Here is a 22344-nt window from a genome sequence, read left to right on the forward strand (position 1 = left end):
CTAAGTACATGAGAAATACGGTTAGTTGTACTTGATCTTGATAGAATGGCACAGACAAAAGTGCCCCAGGTTTCTGGTGCACTTGTCTGGTTTGCTGTTGTCCTTGCTAAATACGTTAAACTTGTGATCTTGCCTGCAATGTAATGGCATCTTTCACTGCATTATTAACACATTTCTACAGTCCTACTCTGGGAGATACTGGATTGAGTACTACTGGGCAAACTCCTCTAGGGTCCCTTTTGTATGTTTTGACGCATCATATATTAACATCAACAAACTCCCCACTGTGTCCACATCACTTAATTGGTCCCTTTCTGGTAATTCTAGCAAAAAAAGTAAGCCAAAATTGAATGGTCCAAGAAGATTGAACTACTTCCTCACACATGCACGCAGGTTTTTCTTAACAGCAATGGAGTTAGGGTGAATGGAGCTGTGCCTGCTGAAGCTGTATTTGCCCATTAAGGGACATCGGTACCCTAAGATAACCCAGCATGATTCACTGTTACACTTAAATTTATGGGAAGAAAAAGTATAATTTAATACGCGCAATGTGAGTGAAAGTTCTCTCTTTCATAATTGTTGCTATTGGTAGACATTACAAAAGATTGGTATACTTGTTAGTGTTTATTCCCTCACTGCAAACCATGCTTTTGGAATTAACCTTTAAATTAGTGGAATTTGTAGATTAAAAATATAAAGTCTGGAATGAAACAGTGAACTAATCTTTTCCTTCCTGTGATATTTCTAGAATTAGAAATTCTCGATTGCCAAAGTAGACAGACTAATATTCTATACCAATTATTGTCCTTAGAGTAAAAAAAAAAATAATGCACTGCGGAATAAGGTTTCCAAATGGCTTTTTATAAACATGTCTGTACCTTTTACTGTTACGTAGAGTGGAGGTGGAGATTAGAATGGGACAGTATTACAGCAGCAAGGATCACATGGCAGAAATATAAAGTCCTATTTATGTTCCCTTTATTCCCAGGGCATGGTGTTAGAAATGCTTTGTAGTCCTTTTGAAAAAAAGAGTACTTTCCTTCAGTAACCAAAATCATCTTCCTGACCTCTGCAGCAAGTCCTTTGCATACTGGTTCCAAAGAGAGCGGGCAGACTTGGGGAGCACAGGGGGTGCAGCCAAAGGCTCTGATTCTTGTTCTTAGTTTGCTCTTGTCTGAGAAGCAGCCATAATATCTCTCTTGCATGTTGTATGCGTTAGTAGGCTTTAGTTGAATTGTAAAGTAATACTCTGAAAATTAAAACTATGCTTTTACAATAGCCATCATTCTAGATTTTTTTTTTTTTTCACTCTTGATTCTGTGCACAAAATTCTTCTTAAGTTCTTTATTGTGTGTTTTGTAAGGGTGTTTTGTAAGTACGTCTTTGTATTTGAAAGTTTTAATTATCACCCACTGACTTTGGTTACAATGGCAACAGAACAGTAAAAATTTACAGTGAAGATTTAACTAGAGAGTCTGTGGCTTGGAATGTCTTTATTAAGTTTTAGAAACAGAGACGGTAAGTATCAGTTTTACTTCTTAGCTGCTCACCAAAAAATACTAAATAGTTGAGACTGTTTTACCTTCCTAAAAAATCACTCCGTTTGCAACTCAGTTTTCTGTTTGGATGCCAACTATTGGTTTATTGATAGATTTTTAGTGTAGAAAAATTGTGAACTGTAACTCCTTCACCCTGTTGCTTTTTTTAAAAGCTCTGGAGACTGTAAATGTTCACATGTTCTACTGAAGGATTGCAAAAGTAACATTCATTTATAACGTTTGAAGGATTATTCATGGAAAAATTATGCAAAGGAAAAAACAGTGAGATCCTTTGGGATATGTGTAAACTTTTCCAAATGTTCTTGCCACAGATCTTTGAGCAGCACTCAGCTCACTCTGATGAAGTTGTCTCACGTTCCCTAACGCAAACAAATTTTTAATAATGTTTTAATATTTTTATACATTATTTTTGTGCATGTCAGCATGGTCTTGAAAATGATGCTGAGAAATAATGAAAACCAAACTAACCCTTGTTCATGCCAGCTGACTGGAAAATCCTGCTAAGAGTGCTTTGTCTCCATGAAAGGCAAAATAACAGAATAGCAATCATGGTAACAGTATGCACTAGGAATGGAGCCAGGGGAGTAAAGAGGAGAGTTAGCAGTAGCAGATGACTTCACTTATTGGAAAAAAAAGGAGGCAAAATAACTCAATCTCAAATGAATTTAAATACTGGAATTTTGTTATCAGCAGTATCAGGCAGAGCTTCCCCAGCTAATTGCTCAGCAGTCTGGTATGTCCATAAACATCCCTCGGTCTGTGCAGTTTTCATCAGTATCTCACTGCTTGCCCTCTTTGGCATCCTCCTTGGCACAGCCTCTCTTGTCTCTTACCCCTCTGCAGAAATGAGGTCATCTCCCCCATGCCCCATAACTCACGCTGACACCCTCTGCGCCCCAGGCATCTTGCTGAACCCAGCCTGCCCCACAGCACTCTGAACCTCACCATTCTTCTGCACAGACGCTTGACAGCAGAGCAGATGCAAAGACTTCCTAAAGGGTTTTAAGCTCGAATTTTTACCTTAGAGCAGGCTTACCAGAGCCGAACTATATATATTTCCTTCTGTTGGCTTGGAGGTGAGGAAGATGCAGAACTACGTAGAAAATGGCCACTCCAGACAGAGTAGCACCAACACAGCTCTGATACTTGTCTGCATCTCATCCCACAAAGCATTCTGTTTTCTGTCATCCACATCTACACTGAAGGCACCTGACTAGGAATAAGGCCGTTACCTCCTTTCACAGGACCGATGAAAGCAATTGCGATTGCCACGTAGAACAGCAAGGAAGCCAGGCAGGAACTGTTGCATTGCATTATAAGGCTCCTGTACCTATTTCCACAAATTCTGTCACCCATGACACAACTCACCTTAGCCAGGCAATACTTTAACCTGAAGTCTGACCCTATAATGTTATTTTCGATCTGAGATAAGCAGTCTTTTTAGACACATTACATCATTCAGCATTTTTTTATCAACTTTTTTCTGTTTTGAAACTGTCCAGGTAATAAAAGCTCTTGCTAAAATGAAGTTATAATGATCAATCTTTAAATATTTTTGTATTTTATTTGTATTAGTGCAAATTTCACTTCATGCTTCCTAAATCACGGAATCATAGAATGGTTCGGGTTGGAAGGGACCTTAAAGCCCACCCAGTGCCACCCCCTGCCCTGGGCAGGAACACCTCCCACCAGACCAGACCAGATTGCACAAAGCCCCGTCCAACCTGGCCTTGAACCCCTCCAGGGAGGGGACAGCCACAGCTTCTCTGGGCAACCTGGGCCAGGGTCTAACCACCCTCACAGCAAAGAATTTCTTCCTGAAAGAAGAAAGGGTCTAGTTTCCAAAAACAAGGGAGCGTAGAGTGGAAAATCCCAAAGCACTATCTTTTTTGGTAGACAACATCTCTTATTTTGTGTAGGTTTTGATAGCAGTAACATTTGAACCCATAAACATTTTAAAATACCTCGAGTCAAATCCAGCTGACTTTGATTTTGTAATGGCTTGATTGTGTCAGCACAAGACTTGTTATTTTGCTGTTCTTTCTCTAGATAAAGTAGTTTTGGTGCAGTCTCCATGCTTTGCTTCAGTGAATGTTGTCTTAGAATCAAATTGATCGAACAGCCTTACTGCTTTCAGCTCTGTGACCTCCATGGTGAGCAACTTAAACCTTTAAACTCCTATGTATTAGAAAAGTTACCAGTTATTTTGACATGTGGCATAGCGTATGTGTGAAAAAGCACTGCACCGTACTGGTGCTCATTTAGAGCTGTGCCTTGAGATTGCTACTGTTTTACAGGCTGTAGTTTCAACAGTTTGTTAAGCCTAATATTTCAGTAGCTCTCAGTGAACTATAACGTCATCCACTTAAAATGACTTAATGTAAGTCAGGATTTAGAACTGACACCAGAGAGAAAGAGCTGAATGACAGAACAGGAAGCAATAGAAAACTGAACCCATCCTGCAGCCAAATTATGGGACAAGTAGAGACTTAATGCATTGCAAGCTGTGATGGGAACCTCAGAGTGGCCACATTAACACTGAAGTTTATGCTGAGTTTCAGGCTAAACTCTTGCTGATACATGCTCACAATCTTCAGGAAAATTCTCTTTCAGCTGCCACTATCTTCGCACTGGATCTCAGTTCCAATATATTTTAAGCTTCTTAGCAGGTAGTAAACACCTCAGTACTCCTAAGTATTTTACTGTTCACAAGTTGAAAAAAAAATCTGATGGAAAGGCACTATAAACAAAGCATGTAGAAAGAACTGCTTTTTGTGAACCTAGTTCATCAGAAGAGTTGGAGGTTTTCAAATACAAGAACTTGGAATAATTACTTCTGAATGCATTTGGTTTTTCTCTGCATAAATTTTAAGAATTCATAACGAAAACTTGTGGTAAAAGACTTCAGGGAAATGTATGTTCTTGCTAGCAATGCAACAGACAAGATTTTCAGACCTAATGGTGAAATACTAATTCAAACAGTTATACACTAAACTAGTCACCACCTCATTTCACTGGGATTCATACTCTTTATATTCTAACTTGTGCGTAGCCTCCACAGCAGAAGAGGAAGATGAACCCTGTTGTTCTAGGGAAAAAGCTTCCAATGTCATCTTACAGCCCAAATGCAGCAAAATTTTGATTGAAAATGCAGCAGAACATTGTACTCAGCCCTCTTCCAGCCTCAGAGACGTATGGTTCTGGTTGAATCTCTGGATGAAGTAATGATTAAAAGTATGCTTTTCTAAATCTGCACATGGCCTTTAAGCATAAGACTTTCTCTGAAGCCACATATGCCAGTGACTCCTGCTCCTGTGTCGTGTTCCACAAATTCTCCATTGTGTGATGGAAAGACAGGCAGGCAAAACCACTGTCCTGTCTAGCATGGTATATAGGAGTAAGGTAGAAAACAGGGTTACAAACTGTTTTCTCTTTTTGTTCTCCACTAAATTGGTGATCTGATGCATTATATTACTGGAGGTTCCTCTAATGAACTCATTTCCCCTCTCTGTTACTAGAAGCAGTTTCCTCTTTCTGTTTGTCTTGAGGCTCCTTTCATTGCTAATTAAACAGCACAATGAACCGTTTGCTCAAATGTGCAGAACACTGTGTGGATGAGATTTTCCCCCTTACTGCTAGGGAAAACCTTTGCAGTTCTTCATAGTAATGACCTAGTTCATAATAAAATTCCTGGCTCTTAGGCTATGGGGAAATAAAAATACAAGTAATTTGGAATTGATTCCTGTGTTTCGTACAACTTCATGTAAGTCTATATTGCAGAGTGGGTATGGATAGTAAAGCATCTTGCATCTATTTGCATTATTTTTTGCCTCTTACTGGACAAACTCATTACCGGTTCTCCTGTTTCTTCTTGTATCTCATGAATCCTCAGTTCAAGGCAGAAGAAATTGATGAGTAACTTCTGTTCTTGGGGAGAGATTGAGTAGCTTGTATAGCAGATAGAATCATAGGATATCTCCAGTTGGAAGGGACCTGTAAGGATCATCGAGTCCAACTCCCTGCTCCTTGCAGGACTACCTAAAACTCAATTATATTACTAAGAGTGTTGTCCAGATGCTCCTCGTCCTCTGACAGGCCTGGTGCTGTGACCACTTCCCTGGGTCCCTGTTCCAGTGACCATCCACCCTCTCAGAACCATTTCTGTTACACACGTACTTTCACATCCTGTTGGGGTTTTGTTTCAGATTTTTTGCTATTTCTGTTGTCACTAATTTGAGGCCAGATGCTTTTGTGAGGATTCTGATGGTAGTTGTATGTGGTTTTTCACATCACAAAGTCTCTGTCTCTGTTGACCTCCTGGTGGTGGTTTAGGCTAGAGGCCAGAAGCCGGCTGAGCTAAAGTCGCTGGAGACTCCAAGAAATGGTTCCTGTGATGCAGGGGGATGTCTGTCTCGCTGCTACCTGAGCTGTACTGTCTGGAGATGGATATGGGGCAGGCAGCTGCTTTCATGACCACTGTTCCCACTTCTGTCATAAGCACCAATGCCAAAACTAAATGTTTAAAAGTGAAATCTCAACTGTTTGTTGTGAAGCCAGGAATAGCCATGCATTCACTGAGGATGATGATAAGACGTGTTGTTCTCCCCTGTATTGCAAAGTTTGCTGCCAGCCTTTTGTGAACAGCATCAAGGAACTGGAAGAAGAACAGCTTGTTCATGTTTTCCATGAGGCCTCATAAAATCTGTAAAGTGAGAGGAAAAATAATTGCAGTGAGACATGTCATAGATGATTGAGAAGTACTGCATCTGTCTGGCCATTAGATACATGAAAAGCCCCTGCTTTCTCTTACATGCTCAAGCAGTGAGTCAGTATGAGCAGATTGTTTACAGTTTATTCACAACATGGAGTTGTGAACAAAATTCAAAACATGTGTGAGCATTCCTGCTCACACCCGAAGTACAAACTGACTTACGGCTCTGCATATTGCACTTTGGCACATCCAGCTGTTGTAAGGGTGCCAAGACTTTTTGTAGGAGTTCATTGTTAGAAGTATGTGCAAAGCTGTTTTAAAAATTACTTCCAGACATTCAAGAATATAGAGATGAATTCATAACAGAAATGGATGATGTAGCCCTAGTGTTCAAGAAACGGTTCTTCCAGAAATGGTGCATCTGTAACAATTCATTTAAATCAGTGGCTGAACACACCAGCCCATGAAATGTCTGGGTTTTGCATCAGTTCAATGTTGAACGATCTCTGTCTTTTAGGTCCATCCGATGTGTCAGCGATTCTGAAGTTCAGCAGGAGACCCACGTGCCCTGATGCCTCGGTGGCCGCGAGTCTCCCCACGCCCCCGGTGCCGAGGCACAGGAAGAGTCACAGCCTGGGAAACAAGTGGGTGCTCTGGAGGGTTTCACCCTTGGGCAGTTTTGTGCCTCACAAAGGTTTAGGATAGCGACAGAACACTCTGGTATTTGTCCCCTCCGTTATCTTGTATGGCAAGAGTGCTTCAGGCTTTATTCTCTAGAATGTTTATTCTCTAGATTTTCTCTTGATGCTTGGTTATTTTTGCCAGACTGTGGCAGTACTTGAAAGCTGTGTATCCACCTTGGTCTGTGGATTCCTGGTGTGCATAACTGATTTTTTCTTTTTTATTTTTAAACATCTTTTTAATACATCTAAGGAAACATAGTAGTTGCTTGGCATGCCTTATCGTTCAGGAAGGTTGTGACCTTTTGCGCTGTTTTACCTAGGTAATATGGATTAGAAACATTTTTCTCTGCCATTTACCCAGCTAAGTGAGAGCACCTGCTCCCAGTCAAAGTTTCAGCATCTACCAAATTTCACAGTCAGGGAAAAAAGTTCACGTGACTTCTCCAGGATCCTAGAGCATTGGTGTGTTAGTTCAGTTCAGAGAGGGACCACTGAGCAGGGCCTTAGCAGGGCTCTGCTTTTTCTGTTGTTCTTCCTTTGCCTCTGCCAAGGGTGTTCAGGTTTTGTATGGAGAGAAGTAAAAAAAATTTACCACCTGCAGAAATTTAATAATTATTACTTACAAAGACCACTAAAATCTGAAACTTGTTTTGGGAGTCAAGGAGCATCTGTACAGCAGAGGGGAAGTGTGAGCAGTAGCGTTTAATTGCCTGCTACTTGATAAGCTATCGATAAGGCAGAGGCTGGGTGAAGTATCAGGAGCCAAGGGCTGCTGTTAGATGCCGGACGAGGGGTTTTGCCTTGTTCTCCCGTTTTCCAGCATGATGTGCCAGTTCAGCGTGGTGGAGAGCAAAAGTGCCACCTTCCCGACGGAGCGTCCGCGCCACCTCCTGGATGACAGCGTCCTGGAGCCCCACAGCCCGCCCCGCGGCCACCCCCGCAGCAGCCTGCTCGCCAACGGCCTCTCCAGAGGTAGGGGGGGCTGGCACTCCCGCGGGCGGTCCCGGCGGTCCGGGGACCCGCACAGATAGCCTAGAGCAGGGAGTGAGGCCAGGACTGCTCCGTTCCGTGGAGAAGGCGGACCAGAAGTGCTTGGTCTCGGCTTGCCCCGGATACTGCTGATGGGTTTGTAAAAGTGGCAGGAAGGGAGATTGCCTTCCTGTGTGCTCTATGGGACACAGAGAGTTTGTCAGCTTTCACCAGAAAAAAAAAAAAAGTGCTACTGAAAAGTGGGCATATATTTTGAAAGTTACCTTTTGACAAATGAAAATTTAACAACATGTTTTAGAAGATGGGAGAATAGTTCAGCTGTGCTCTCTGAGACTTCAAAAGAAACATAAAATAAACTTGTGAAAGAGGATGATGACCATTGCATTGTGGTCACTATAATTAATACAATAATTATTATAATCAAAACAAAGTGGCCAAGAGTTTGTGTTCTAAGTATGAAAAAGCCACTTTTAAGTGACTCAGGCTACTTGTGGAATAGGAAATACACTGTGAAGGATAGCAGGTTACTTGACCAAGAAGAGTTTGACACTGAGATATCTTTGAACTTCTGAAAATACAGGCATAGCTCAATGTGTTAGACTGAGCATTAGAAGATCAGCCCTGGGCAAATTAAAACTGTGAGCTAACTAGCTGTGCCAGGGAAGGAGAGACAAATCAGTCACGGACTTGGAGGAGAAATAGGGACTATCATTGTGAATACCATGGTATTGATTAGTTACAGCTCCTGGCAGTAGCATTACAGCTGGCATATCCTCTGTTACAGGTGTGCTTGCTTGTTGAAAAAAAAAATTGATATCATGTCTAATAACTTTAATTGACTTACAGATGTTGTGGTAGAAATATTGTCTTACAGAGTAACTGAATTTTGTGTTCATTAAGTGCTCAGCTTTTGAATGAAAAGCAATATAATAGAAATTAATGTAACATGTAGATGTCTGGTATTTAAACGCAACAGTAACGATGACTTCGTTCACCAGTGAGATTTTATAAATGGGAAGGCTCATGTAAGCCTCTTCCAATTTTAGGTTTTACCGTGAACTCTAAAGACTTCAAATTTGAAACATGATATGAGTAAGCAATTTCCATGGCGCTATAAAAAGATTATTCTGGTGATCCACATACATTGGCTTTGTATTTTCCCTTGGGTGGTTTTCTTACTCCTTCTCTGTACTACTCTTTTTCTAGATAGCAGTGAAAGCTCAGAATTTAGTGAGGAGCTGCCGTCAGGGCTTGAAAGGTGAGTTAGTCTTCATGTACACTCACTGAGCACTCTACAGGCTTAGCTAAGAAATTCACGAATGATCCCTAAGCCCTAAATCAATAGTTGTTTTTATCAAATTACTGATTAGTTAGGAAAAAATGGCAAACTTTTTGAAATAAAGCACTGTGAAGTTATTGTGGTTTTCTTCCCATGGACCTGAAAAGATTGGGAACTATCTCTGTCATGTTTACCAAACCCTAACTGTTGAAGTCTCAGACTAGAATTTCCCTCATCAGATATTTGCATTCACGAACAGGGGTCGTTTATATGCCACGCTGGGGCCTAACTGGAGGGTACCGATCCGGAATTCTCCTAGGAGTCGAAGCTGTGTCTACAGGTACAGTTCAGGGTCTGCCTTGCTCAGTGTATGATGCTAAACTTTCATTTGGGTCTCTACGCTTTCCTAGCGTAATGTATTTTCTGTCCAAAAGTATCCTTGTATGACCGTATCAACTCATGGTAGTCTTCCCCTCCTACTTTTAAAAATTCCTATTAATGCTAATTCAGGGATATGGCCCGTTCAGATGAAATTCAGTTTAGCTATTGATTTAAATAATTATATCTGCTTCCATATTGTGGAAAACTGTTGTTTACTTTGGGTTTATGACATTGCAGAAGCAGGTTTGTCATGAAGGCCATCTTTGCCTTCTGTGACAAATAATGATGTTAGAAGGATACCTTCTTGACCCTTTCTCACAATTTACTTCCTGGTTTGAAGGGCAGCTACCCATAACATCTCTTTGGGTCAGAGGGCTATAGTATGATGTGTTGATGTTGTAAAGCAAAGAACTGTTAGCTTGGACCCCGAGTAAGAGAGGGGACATCTGCAATGCTGTATGAGGCGGGCAGTCCCAGCATTGCTAGTCCCTAAGACAGGGACTTTCAGAAACAAGTAATCCATTTACAGCCCAAAGAGAGGTGATGTAGAAAATTATACATAGTTAGGGGGATAAAAATCATTCATTACATCCATTCCTGATGTGGACTTCATAAATTCTGTGATAGTGGGAGTGAAGGAGTACATATGAACAAGTGAAGAAGTACATATGTGAAGTGAAGGAGTACATATGAACAGTAAAGAAAATAGGGCCCTGAAACCGTATTCTGTAAATATAGAGATTTAGTTGGAGTTTAAATCTAGGCAGTTTTTATTTTGTATAAATGAGTTTGCTTTAGCCCTTGTAGAAGTGTTTGATATAATGTGTAAGTTCAGCTGTTTTACTTGAGCTGGTAACATCTGATAGCAGCACAAGTTAGAAGAAGTTAGACAGGAATAAAAGTGCATACATTATAAATAAGCAAAGGAATAAATTCTGGAACAATATTTCAACTATTATACCTGTTTCTGGAAAATACACTCTTAATGTGTCCATGGTAGACTTGTTTCAAAACTTATACAAGCTAGAAATATAAAATATAAGAAGATAAAAATGTGAGAAGTCTATTAAATCCACAAAGTAGAATTATTCCCTAAAATACATTTCTTACACTTATACACTGTCAAGTAATTCTGACGTTTGCATTCATTCTTTCTTTTCTGGAATCTTTTACTGCTTTTATCAGAACACTAGAACTGGCAAGAATACACACTAGTGCAGGGAAGGCAATTCCGTTTAATCGAAGAAGACGCACCTGCCAGTCTGAGGGGCTGTTCTTGCAGTTTGAGGGTGTTGCTGTGTGTATCACTTCCACTGGTGTGTGCTTATATGACGCCCTCATACTCGTTCATAGACAGAATAGTGTTCCTCTCACAACTGAGTGGTAGGTCATATGCATGTCCTTTGCCTTGTATTCATTATTAGACGTGATTTAGTTGGCTCTGGTAAACTTCATTGGTCCTTATAAGAATAGCGGGACTGTGATCACCGGGCGATGGAAAGAGGTTGGCAGCAGATAATTCTAACAGATCGTCACCTGCCAATCAGTCTTTGGTTGTTATGTTCTTAATGGCTGTTCACATTTCTAACTTTGCCTGTACTTGGGTTCTTTCAGTTGTAGCACTTTCTCACTGTTATATGTAGGAAGCTCTATGTTTGTCCTGGGAAAGGAAAAAAATTATTTTAATCACTGTACAATAAATTTTTGGCATTGTTACATAGTTTTCCCAAGTTTTTTCCAATTAGCCAAGGTAATTTCCTACATTCTTTTATGATAGCTAAAGTTTATTTTAAGATAAAATTACATTTGTGAGAGCTCTTACTGCCAAACTTTTAATCCATAATTTTCCAGAAATCCAGCTAATTTCTGTAATTTGCCAGAAGAAAATAGAAAATTGTCTGTTTTCCCTATGACTTTGGGCCTCAATATTTATTCTGTTTTGTTATATTTTTTCATGTCAAGGCCCCAGAATGGAACCTTTTGTTGATTTTTTTTTTTCAAAGATCCTGGTTCCTATTTGATGTCTAGGTTTGGAAAATACATATTATAGAGTCAAGTGTCAGATGATACAATACGTGTAAGGCAATACAGGAAAAATATATTTAGAGCTAAATTACATTGCTTGCTTCTTGTCCTTATTTGTCTGCTCAAATGCATATGGCAATGTTTTGTCTCTCTAGCCCAGCAGGGGCTTGCAGCTGCACATTAGGTAGTTCCACAGGAGTCATTACCATGGAAGGTCCATTAAGAAGAAAAACATTGCTCAAAGAAGGCAAGAAACCTACTGTAAGTGATTCTAACTCTAATTCTTCCTGTGATTCTTATTCAGTAGTGGCTGTCTTAATTTCCAGGATTAGGTTAAAACTGCAGCTTGATACCACGCACAAGACAATGTTCCTTGTTATTATCAATTGTAAAGTCATTTTCTGTTCAAAGTTTTAACTGTGTTATAACAGGGTTGTAACCTTTGTATGTCCTTTGATCTACAGCATTTTTGCTTCTCCCTGCATTTGCAAGTAATGTCTCTAGGTTGTGACAGCAGAGCGAGAGTAAAGCAGCTCTATAAATCCACATGCATTTCTGTGAGGGCAGAAATTTAGTACCGTGGTGAAATGGGAAGGCTGCAGGGCTTCCACTCATAGCATCAAAGCCATGGGAATTCATACTTAAGCTAAATTCACAGGTTTCACATGGCTCTGGTCCTACACATTTGGAATTTTTTTTTGTTTTGTAGAGCTCATTGATATTTTTGATGTGCAACTACTGTTCAGTGCTAAAAGATTTGAAGAATTGCAGAGATGTCATCTCAATAAATTTTATTGATCAAATGCAGCAGTCTAAGATCTGTCCAGTAGAAGGCAGCACACTATTTTGCTGTGAAGCAATCAGTCCTGATATATTTATGAGCTACCCAAGTAAGATGGATTGTATTCACAGCCAACCATCCAATTTAGGTAGCTGGGCTGATTTACACTAGGAGACACTCTATCTATAAACTCTCCATTCCTTGCTTCTGAAATTAACTTTGCTAGCACTCGGACTTGCTTGTGAATAGTTTTTTGAAATGTTGGAGATACGCAGAGTTTTTCCTAATTTTTTTCCTTTCTGATTCAGCTCTCCTCATGGACTAGATACTGGGTTATGCTTTCAGGATCAACTCTTCTGTACTTCGGAGCAAAATCTTTAAGGGGCACTGACAGAAAACATGTAAGTGTTAAATTTGTTCTATAAACAAGAACTGTGTGTTCATAAGCAGATCTGGAAGGGTGTTTGAAGTGTACCTGCTGTTCCAGGCTGAGCCAATGTCTGCACAACTTTTACAGTCAAAAGTTAATCCCTAGTACGGTCTCAGCTGTGACTGACTTGTCTGTCTCTTCCAGTATAAATCTACACCTGGTAAAAAAGTCTCCATTGTGGGCTGGATGGTGGCACTGCCTGATGACCCTGAGCATCCTGATATTTTCCAGCTAAATAACCCTGACAAAGGTAGATGTTGCAGGATGGACATTATCTCCATTATATTTCTGTGACAGGAAGTAGATTAATCTCTATTAATGAGTTTGTAGATTACAGAACTTGCAGTGGCACTCATATAAAAGACTGAAGAGGGAGATTTTCAATATAGAATTTTCAAGGGAGGGTACAGATTAAATTGAACATATTTCTGTAATATGCTGTGGTGCTTCTGTGGTGCCTACAGAGGTCTTGCTGTATCTTGACAGTTACTATAAGTTTTGTAGAAGTTGCCCAACCAGTATGAGATTGCTGCATGTCCATGGCCTGCATACCCTGATCTCCAAGCTTCTGAATAGCTTTCTTAAAATTGGTCAGTATCAAATCTTGACTTACACTGAGGCCAATTGGAATATTATGAAGATTCTTCAAACATCAAACCATGCACCAAAAAAAGCCTTTTATGTAATTATTAATTACTTTTTAATAATTAATTTTGAACTGCAATACCTCTTCCGCCTTCATTAAACTTCAAAAACTTCAAAAGATTAGAAAGCCCCTAGAGTTATTTTGCACTTTGAGTGGTTACATAAAGATTTTTGAGGCTTCCTTCACTTTTCACGTTTTCAACTTTGGTGGTGGACATGGATTTGCATCAGCTGTGTGAAGTGCATCTCTTGGGTCTTGACTAAAATGCACAAAGTACTTGATTGCACAAAGCAATTTACAAAATAATGAGGCATAGAGGAAACTTGAGATAGGACATTGAAGAAAACTAAGTTCACAAATACCAAAAACGCTCATAAGAAGTTTGGCAATAACCACAACAGCCTCAGTGAGAAGGGAGCCAGGAGTAAGTTGGATGTGACCTAAGTGGTCTTTCCTGTGGCTGTAATTTGGCCTCACTTTGCTGTGCAGGCCACGTATGTTCTCATACTCCCTCCACCCAAGGACTGCTGGATAAAATTATATGAGCAACATCGTCTTTGAGTATTTGAGATGCAAATTAATTTAACAGTTTACTTCAGGACTTTGGCTTCTGAGCAGAAATTAGAATCCCTTGAAATTGCAAAATTTGTCTGCAAATTCAGAGCCTTTGATTTTCTTATTTTATAGGCAATGTTTACAAGTTCCAGACTGGTTCAAGATTTCATGCAATATTATGGCATAAGCATTTGGATGATGCATGCAAAAGCAACAAGCCTCAGGTAAGGTTGTGAAACTTATTTCTAGCCACTTTTTCATATTTTCCAGAAAATCCTTACTAGAAAAGATACCTCTTTTCAATCTGTGCGCACACACCATCCTGTGGGGACAGACATAATTCCTCATTTTGTACATTGACCCATTTTTTCAATGGGAGGAATAAAAATTATTTAAAACTACAGAATTTCCACCAAATCAGGATTTGTGCAGGTCTAGCTATAGCTTTGGTTACCTTAACAGCATTATAACCTCTACACTTACTGCTTCAAGTGAGGTAACCCCATCCCTGCTTCAGAATGGGCTTTCTCGATGACCCAGAAAGCAAATATGCTAGCATTCAGAGGGCTGGAGCCTCTCTGCTGTGAGGACAGGCTGGGGGTTGTTCAGGAGCAGAGATGGCTCCAGGGAGACCTTATAGCGGCCTTCCAGTGCCTGAAGGGGGCCTACAGGAGAGATGGGGAGGGACTCTTTATCAGGGAGTGTAGTGATAGGACGAGGGGTAACGGTTTTAAACTGAAAGAGGGGAGATTGAGATGAGATCTCGAAGAAGAAATTCTTTGCTGTGAGGGTGGTGAGACCCTGGCCCAGGTTGCCCAGAGGAGCTGTGGCTGCCCCATCCCTGGAGGAGTTCAAGGCCAGGTTGGACAGGGCTTTGAGCAAGCTGGTCTGGGAGGTGTCCCTGCCCAGGGCAGGGGGTGGCACTGGGTGGGCTTTAAGGTCCCTTCCAACCCAAACCATTCTATGATTCTGTGATTCTGTGATTTACATGACTAGATCTGTAAGTGCCATTGAAGAGTGTCCTATGAAATGTGATGTTTGTCCTTTATATAGCAGCCTCATTCTTCTCTTGTGGAAAATGTGCATTCTTAAAAGGATTTCCAAAGGTTATGTTAACAAGATGCTGATCCGTATAGGACCTAAAACAGGATGCAGCTTGGGAATCTTCTTTACACACACACATTCTACCCGTGCATACTGATGACTTATTAGAATACTTTGGCTGGATTTAGTTCATGAATAGAAAAATCATTTGAGTTTTTATCTTTCCTTTCAGTTATGGGGTTAGCCCTCTTTTGGGCCTGGTTGGAACTGATCACACTTTTCACATCGGACCATAAATGATCAGCCCACTCTATTTTCTAACCTTGCAGTTTCCCAGTGCCATAATAGGCTCAGAGGGGTTATACTGCTGAAAATTTACAATCTTTTCCAGGTACCTGCTAATCTAATGTCATTCGAATAATTTGCTCTCCTGCCTGGTGCAACTTCAAGTGCCAAACTGAAGAAACAGGCTGTTGTTCTCTAAGGAGGAAGAGAATGGTTTTCCTGACATGAGCCAGCCACAAATATTTCAGCACTTTCCTACATAACTTGAAAGTGATTCTGACACAGCTTTTAAAAGCAGAAAGTGAATGTTGTCCTTAGGACCATATATAGTCTCATGCACTGAGTGAACGCAGACAAGTTAGATGGACAGAAGATGAATCCTGACTCCTGCGGGATCCTGGAGCCCTCAACTTTTTGTGGTTGGAGACTGCCATGAACTGATGTTTGACCACAAACTAGGCATCGTATCTTCTGCCTGTTCTTTTTTAAACAGTTCTTTTTATTGTTAAGCTGCTTTGTGTGACTGAATAATATTTGGCCCATGTTGGGTTTCAATTCTTTCTAATGCACAGAATGATTGACAGTGTTAACTGGCTGCGAAGTGTCAATTAGAATAGAAAATTGTGGAACAACATTTTTATAATCTAAGTGCACTGAGTTGCTTGGCAATGTGGCTGCCTCAGATTTTGTATCAAATCTCTGGACATTCTGCTGTTCACATTTGAGCTATTTGGGAAAAATGTATTTTGGCACAGGACAGTTGGTTTTCTTTTCATTCAGTTACGTTACTCGGGAACACTCTGACAATGGATTTAAGGCTGTTAAATTTATGTTGTGCTAAAGGTCATCTTTCATTCTCTTACTAGTGGCATAGTTGCTTGCAAGTTTGGGGTTTTTTTTCAGTCTGAGTGTTGTTCATCTTAAATCCCGTGGTAGAGGGAAGCAGATAATTGGGCGTCGTGTATCACATGGCCCTGGCTCCTCAGAATGATTCCATGTCATTGTCTCTGTTCCGTCTTCCTGTGGATGTCTCAGCTCCACTCAATTCCAGAACATGATGCACCTTTATGACACAACTACTGGCCCATGGCACTGCTATTATGAAGTCATGATGGCACTGAAAGCTTGGCAAGACCGTCTGACTGTGGAGCAAGTACAAAGCAGCTTCCACACCAGCGTCCAGAGAACAACAAAAAAAGCATGTAACTGAGCCTCCTCCTCTGACAGAACTCTCTCTACTTCCATGTCTGTATCCCTGCTGTGTTCTACCACCCCTGTGATCAGGGGCCTTCTGTTCCCATGCTAAGTACAGCATTTTTTCTGTTTGAAATTCTTTTGCCATAAGGCATCAGTATTCAGACTTCATCAATGACCAAAAAACTTCTTCAGAGTTTCCTAAGATGAGGAGAAATAGAGGAGAAATTTGCAAGCCAACCTCTCGCTTACAAACCATGAAAAAAATGGAAGTCAGTTTAATTGAACAGAGCCTGTATTAGAACAAACTAATTAGGCATTAGGAGTATTTATTTTGTGGACTTGCATGTTTTTCTAAATTTTGATTTTGAAACTTCTCCAACAACAACTACAAAAGAATACCTGTATTGTTAAATGTAGGTCAGCTGTAACTTTTGTGTTATTTTAAGTGTTATGTTACAATCCTGAGAATGAAGCCTAATTCCTACCAGCTTTTCAAGAAACCAGTTCCTGATGACAACTGCATTTAGATCCCAGGGCACGTGAAAGTGTATGTGAAGTTGACAAAGTTTCTTTGATAGCTCAGGAGTTGTGTGAAAAGAGTGGTAATGCAAAATACACGTATATCTTTTTTTCTCCTTTTTTGCTAAATTAAGGCAACTTTGAACTAGGAAAACCATCAGTATCTGCAAGGGCAGAGCATCCAATACCATTAGAGACGGTGTAGAAGCTTTTGAATGTAAAATCCTGTCACTAGTAAATGACTTCAGACTGTTAGAATATGATATAATCTGAATTATTCTGAACCTGTGGACTTTTGTGATTAGTTATCAATGAGATTATTCATGAAGATGCGTTACGTGGACTGCCATTTCAGTGAATGTGCCACCTATGACCACTTGTATTGTGTGTTACTGGCCTTCATAGGGTTTGAACCATGTGCAGAACAGTGACCAAAATGGTGATGCACTAACCAAAACAGAACTGTTCAAGTCAAGAGGGTTTTTTTGAAGTTACTTTATTAGTAGCCTTTTCCCCTTAAAAGGGAATAACCTGATCTGTCTTCAATATAAGCTAAATTTAAAATGGAACACTTATTGACATGAAATGTTTTAGAAGCATGTAAATACCTCCTCATTTCTAATGTGATGTGGTGGAAGTGAACACAGATGAGGATTCCTGACATTTTTTCCAGCGTATTGCAATTGAGATAAAATAATGGGTGTTGTAACAACTTCCAGTTATGTTTAACAAGCCTCCCTTGGAAAGAACAATAACTGCTGACTGATACAGTAGCAATAGAATGAGCCTGTATACACTTAGAATTTAATGGCTTTTGGAATGTAAGGGTCTCTAAAGTGTTAAATATATTATTGTATGTACAAGAGGTAGAGCATTGTAGGCTTCAAAAAATACACTTTTACTCAAAATTATGAGCCATAGAGCCTGTAAGAGAAGTTACAAAAGGGTCTGTTTTCAATTGCTTGTAAAACAAATTCCCAAACAGAAAGGAAGCCACTTTGCCAGAAACCATGATGTGCCCCAGAACAGCATGGCATGAATGAAAGGCGGTATTTATGAGTGATTCAGATACTCAAGTCATTTCTCACTGTCAGAAGATGAATCTGTGGAGAAATTAAACCCTTCAATCCTACTCAGTCCTCAAACTCAAATCCTATTCAAAACCTTGGAATTTGGAACTACGTCAAAAGTAGCTTGAATTCCCTCACAGTACTATAATTTGAATGTAAAAAGGATTATATAGAAGAAAGATGAACATAGCAAATGTTTTACACAATAGTCACGTAAACATCTTTTCAGTATAGCACAGTTGTGAAATTGCTGCACAATATTAAAAAAAAATCAGAAAGATGGCAGTGTAAGAATATTATTAAAATACCTTATGGCAATTTAAAATTAGTTTTTAAATATTAAAGTTTGTAGCTGCTGATTTGAGGTTTTATGCTGTCATTTGGTACCATTTGCTGCCATCTGGTACTTTTAATGTGAATTGAAAGCTGCTATTGAAATACAACATACTGCATATCAGTAGCAGTATTTTTACAGCATTTTCACAAAAATACCTCAAACCATACAAGTTTTCATCCATCAAAGAGAATAACTGCAATAGTTGTGTAAAATTAAACGTTATCTCAGAATTACTATTTTCAGAATTGTGAAGATACAAAATGTACGTAGGCAATATTACTAATTTATTAATGTGCAATTTTTATGTAATTCAGTGCCAAAATGCATGTTTTTCCAAATAGCACTAAAATGAGGCAAAGAAAGTAGTTTTCAAATTGCAACTTATTTGTCACATTATAATGGAAACCAATTTCAACATTTTGGTTTGTTTTGTGTGAAAACTGTTGCACTATTTTTGGCTGTATTTTCCAGCAGTTCACTGCATGCCATTTGTGTAAGGATTCTTTCTATAATTGTTGTGACCTGTCTCACCCATAATAACCCTGGCGTTGGAATCTAGGTTTTTGGACAAGTATTTTGTTACCTCAGTCTTGTATCAAGTTGCTGTATTTTTCAGTTTGTTACATTGAGAATGATTGTTTCACTAATTAAATACTTTAATGTAAAAAAAAAGTTTGTTTACTTCAACAGCAATTGCATTTGGTTGTATGTTTAAAAATGTGCAGAGTATGTATGCTGTTAACAATAAAATATTCTGAAAAAGAATAGTAGAGGTATAAAAGGAACGTTTTAGCTCAAAGGCAGCAAGCATGTTTTATTTGTGAATGAATATGTACAGTTGAACAGACTTTATAGTGCACAGTGTGTAGCCATTTAAGAGTAAAAATACTGCACAGTCTAGACTTCTAACAGAAACTTGAAAAACCCTCCAAATTTGCAGTTCTTTCAAGTGGGATTTGGAAAGTCCAAAGAAGTAGAGACAAACCTATCCTGTTGTTTTCCTAAGAAGTGTGTTTTATCGCTGCCAATCTTGCATGTTGACTTGGATAGCAAAGTAAATTTCTTTGCATTTACCATTAAACTTTATTTACACACTTGGATTCTCAGCTCCACCCACTGAAATCAAGAGGAAAAAATCCTGTTCTGGCCACTGTTCATCCACTACTAAAATGGTGTGCCCTGCATTACAGCATATCAGTGTAGATGTATGTAGTAATATCTTCTGGTATTAAAATCTGAAATTTGCTTTCTTATTTCAGTGATGAAATCAAGGTTCAGTCAGAACCTTGAACCACCAGGCATATCTGGCAGCGACAGCCTGGCAATCGGATGTTCAGTGGAACTTCCTCTTTGAAAAGATTAACGTGGAAATGTTGACCAGTGTCTATCTTCTTTGATAACTTCCCTTCTTACGTGTATCTTTTTTCTCTCCATCCCCACATGTAAGAAACCAGGAAAAGAGGGCAAGTGTCTGTCTTTAAGTGAACCCTTTGTCTCCCTTACCTGTCTCTGACCTTCATTGTTTCTCTCTTCCCTTTACTAGGCAGAATAAACAGAAACACTCAGTGAGCTTTCCATTTCCACAGAAACACTGAAAACTTGTCAGTGTATTTCAGGATGTTTTTTTAAGGTCTTCAAACATTCCTCTCTTTCTAGTTCATTAACAACTAGTGCAGCCACCACGGAAAGCTGGGCCGGGAAAGAGGGACGTTATCGGTACAAAGTCCAATTGACAACTGCCTGGTTCCTTCCCATTGCCTACACGAAGTCACAAGGGATTAGACTGGGAGACTTACTGACTCCCACTCTTCCTTCAGCTTGATCATCTCCTGACATCACAACAGGGGCCAGAAGAAGAGTCCTCATAGAATGGAGATTTCACTGAAGAAACTGGAAGTCAAAGGTAAGTATAGAAGTTTGGAGTCACCTCCATCTCTGAGGTGACACAGTTCCAATAGAAAAGGAGAAGAGGACTCCAGCCATGAGCACAAGCCCTTTGGAAAATCCATAGTATCTGGAGCAAATTGATGTAGCTGTGGTGTTGCAGTACAGTTTTCTGAAAGTAAATGTCAAGCCTTAAAGATGAAAGCCCTTTTTTCTAATATTTGTTTGGTTTGTCGTGGTGGTGGTGGTTTGGTGGTTTTTGCTTTCTCTTTAAGTAACTGGCTTATGTGATGAGTATATATGTTGAGTTCTTGTTCCTCAGTTAGAAAGGAAGTATCTTTCTAAAGCATTGTCCGGGCCTTGTGGGCACTAATTGCCCTAATGGCCCTGACCAGCCCCGCCTGGGCTCCCCACACCCTTCCTCCCCCAGAAGCCCATTGAAGCTCAGCTCTGGGCCCTCAGCCCCCCCAAGCTGTGCTGCGCGGGGCTCAGGCCCCACGGCCCAAATGTCATTTGCTCAACATGGGAATGTCATCTTACATGAAGTGAGTCTTTGCCAACGTAAGTGCCTTTGAACAAAGCAGTACAATAAGTATCTCTTACCAACTCCACACAGATGGGAAGAGCAGCGCGAGAAACAGAGAAGGTCTTGATGCTGTGTAAGCACTGGTCAACAGTAACTAAAATACCAGTGTGTGTCACAAATCCAAAGTACAGTACCCTGTGAGCTACTATGAAGAAAATTAACCCTGTCCCAGCTAAAACAAGTACTGTGTGAAAGACAAAAAGTTGAAATAACATTTTTTTAATGTTGTCATGCAATTTTTATTTTTCCTGCTCTATTTGTTTTCAAAGGACACAAACTCTAATTGTTTTCAATAGGAGAAATTTGGCTTAGGGATGTACAGCAGATTATAACAGAGAAGTTTATAAATGGGCAGGAAAATGTGCAGTTTGTCAGTTCTAATGGCACAAATTAAGTATATGGCAACACTGTCTATTGGTCTGGCTTACCTTCTTTGTATTTAGAATAGAAATGGCCAGCTTAATTTTTTTAGAGTAATATTTTACAAATAATGGAATAATTCTGCCCTCAATCCTTCAAACAATATGCTTTGGAATTTGGATTGTGTAAGAAAGGAAGGGCTCTGGTGTTTTAAAAAGTCTTATTGAAAAAGATAAGCTATCAAAAGATTAGCAACAGAAAATCTAGGTAAGGATGGTAAATGATTGTCAGTCTTTGGAATTTTTATTTTTATTTAAGCACCAGTGGTTTGTGGTGTTACTTTTGGCGAAAAGCATAAAGCAGAGGATAGAAAACAACTTTTTCCAAAAATAATAAATTAATAGGGCTATTTGTTAGTGGTGGCTTTTTAGTAAGGCACTGGATAAACCACGGATTAGGCTGTTTTTCTACCACTGAATCTAATACTGCATGTTAGTGACTGAAACTTTGCAGTCACCTCTCATCAGTTGCCCCCTTTCCTCTCCCTGGACCAGGAGATAAAGTAACAAGCTGAGAGTTTTCAAGAATTAAATGCAATGTAGACATTGTGAAGTTACTGAAATGAGCAGCATAAACGGTATTCAGCTGTCTCAATGCAAAGAAAACAAACTACAAAGGAAGGCCACAATGTAGATAACGTGGGGGAGATTAATAATAACCTAGGAGTGGCTCTTGAGCTAAATTAGCAGTTTGTTCCACCTTTTAGTGAGGACAGTGCTAGTTGTGGAGGGTTAAAGAAAGATGATGGAAAAGAAGGTCTGAAAATAGAAGTTGTACAGCAAAGGTGAAAGCAAAATTCCAGTTGGAAGGTGATACTGAATAATTTCCATTCCAAAATTCTAAGAAGACAGGCAAGCTACTGAAGAACCTGTAACGAGTGTTTACTAAGTGTGTGGTGAACGTAGTGGTACCTGTGGCAAAAGAGGGCACCAGCAATTCCTTGGTTCAGGAAGGGGGGAAAA

The 22344-nt window shown here is 39.7% G+C and overlaps 1 protein-coding gene across 6 annotated transcripts in view; it reads left to right on the plus strand.

Annotated features, from left to right (window-relative positions):
- The window catches only part of RALGPS1 (Ral GEF with PH domain and SH3 binding motif 1), a 96485-nt gene extending 77197 nt beyond the window's left edge, over nt 1-19288 (plus strand). The window contains exons 11-19 of one of the 6 annotated variants that reach the window (XM_074161348.1): nt 6788-6914; nt 7774-7925; nt 9150-9201; nt 9482-9562; nt 11784-11889; nt 12718-12810; nt 12984-13089; nt 14173-14263; nt 16395-16440. In XM_074161348.1, the coding sequence (XP_074017449.1) occupies nt 6788-6914; nt 7774-7925; nt 9150-9201; nt 9482-9562; nt 11784-11889; nt 12718-12810; nt 12984-13089; nt 14173-14263; nt 16395-16440 (854 nt within the window). Of the gene's footprint in view, nt 1-6787; nt 6915-7773; nt 7926-8463; nt 8467-9149; nt 9202-9481; nt 9563-11783; nt 11890-12717; nt 12815-12983; nt 13090-14172; nt 14265-15475 lie in introns of all 6 variants that reach the window. The other 5 variants (XM_074161344.1, XM_074161343.1, XM_074161345.1 and 2 more) reach the window with 5 other exon arrangements.
- The last annotated feature ends 3056 nt before the right edge of the window (nt 19289-22344 follow it).

Source organism: Numenius arquata, chromosome 19 (assembly GCF_964106895.1).
Source record: "Numenius arquata chromosome 19, bNumArq3.hap1.1, whole genome shotgun sequence".
Taxonomy (NCBI): Eukaryota; Metazoa; Chordata; class Aves; order Charadriiformes; family Scolopacidae; genus Numenius; species Numenius arquata.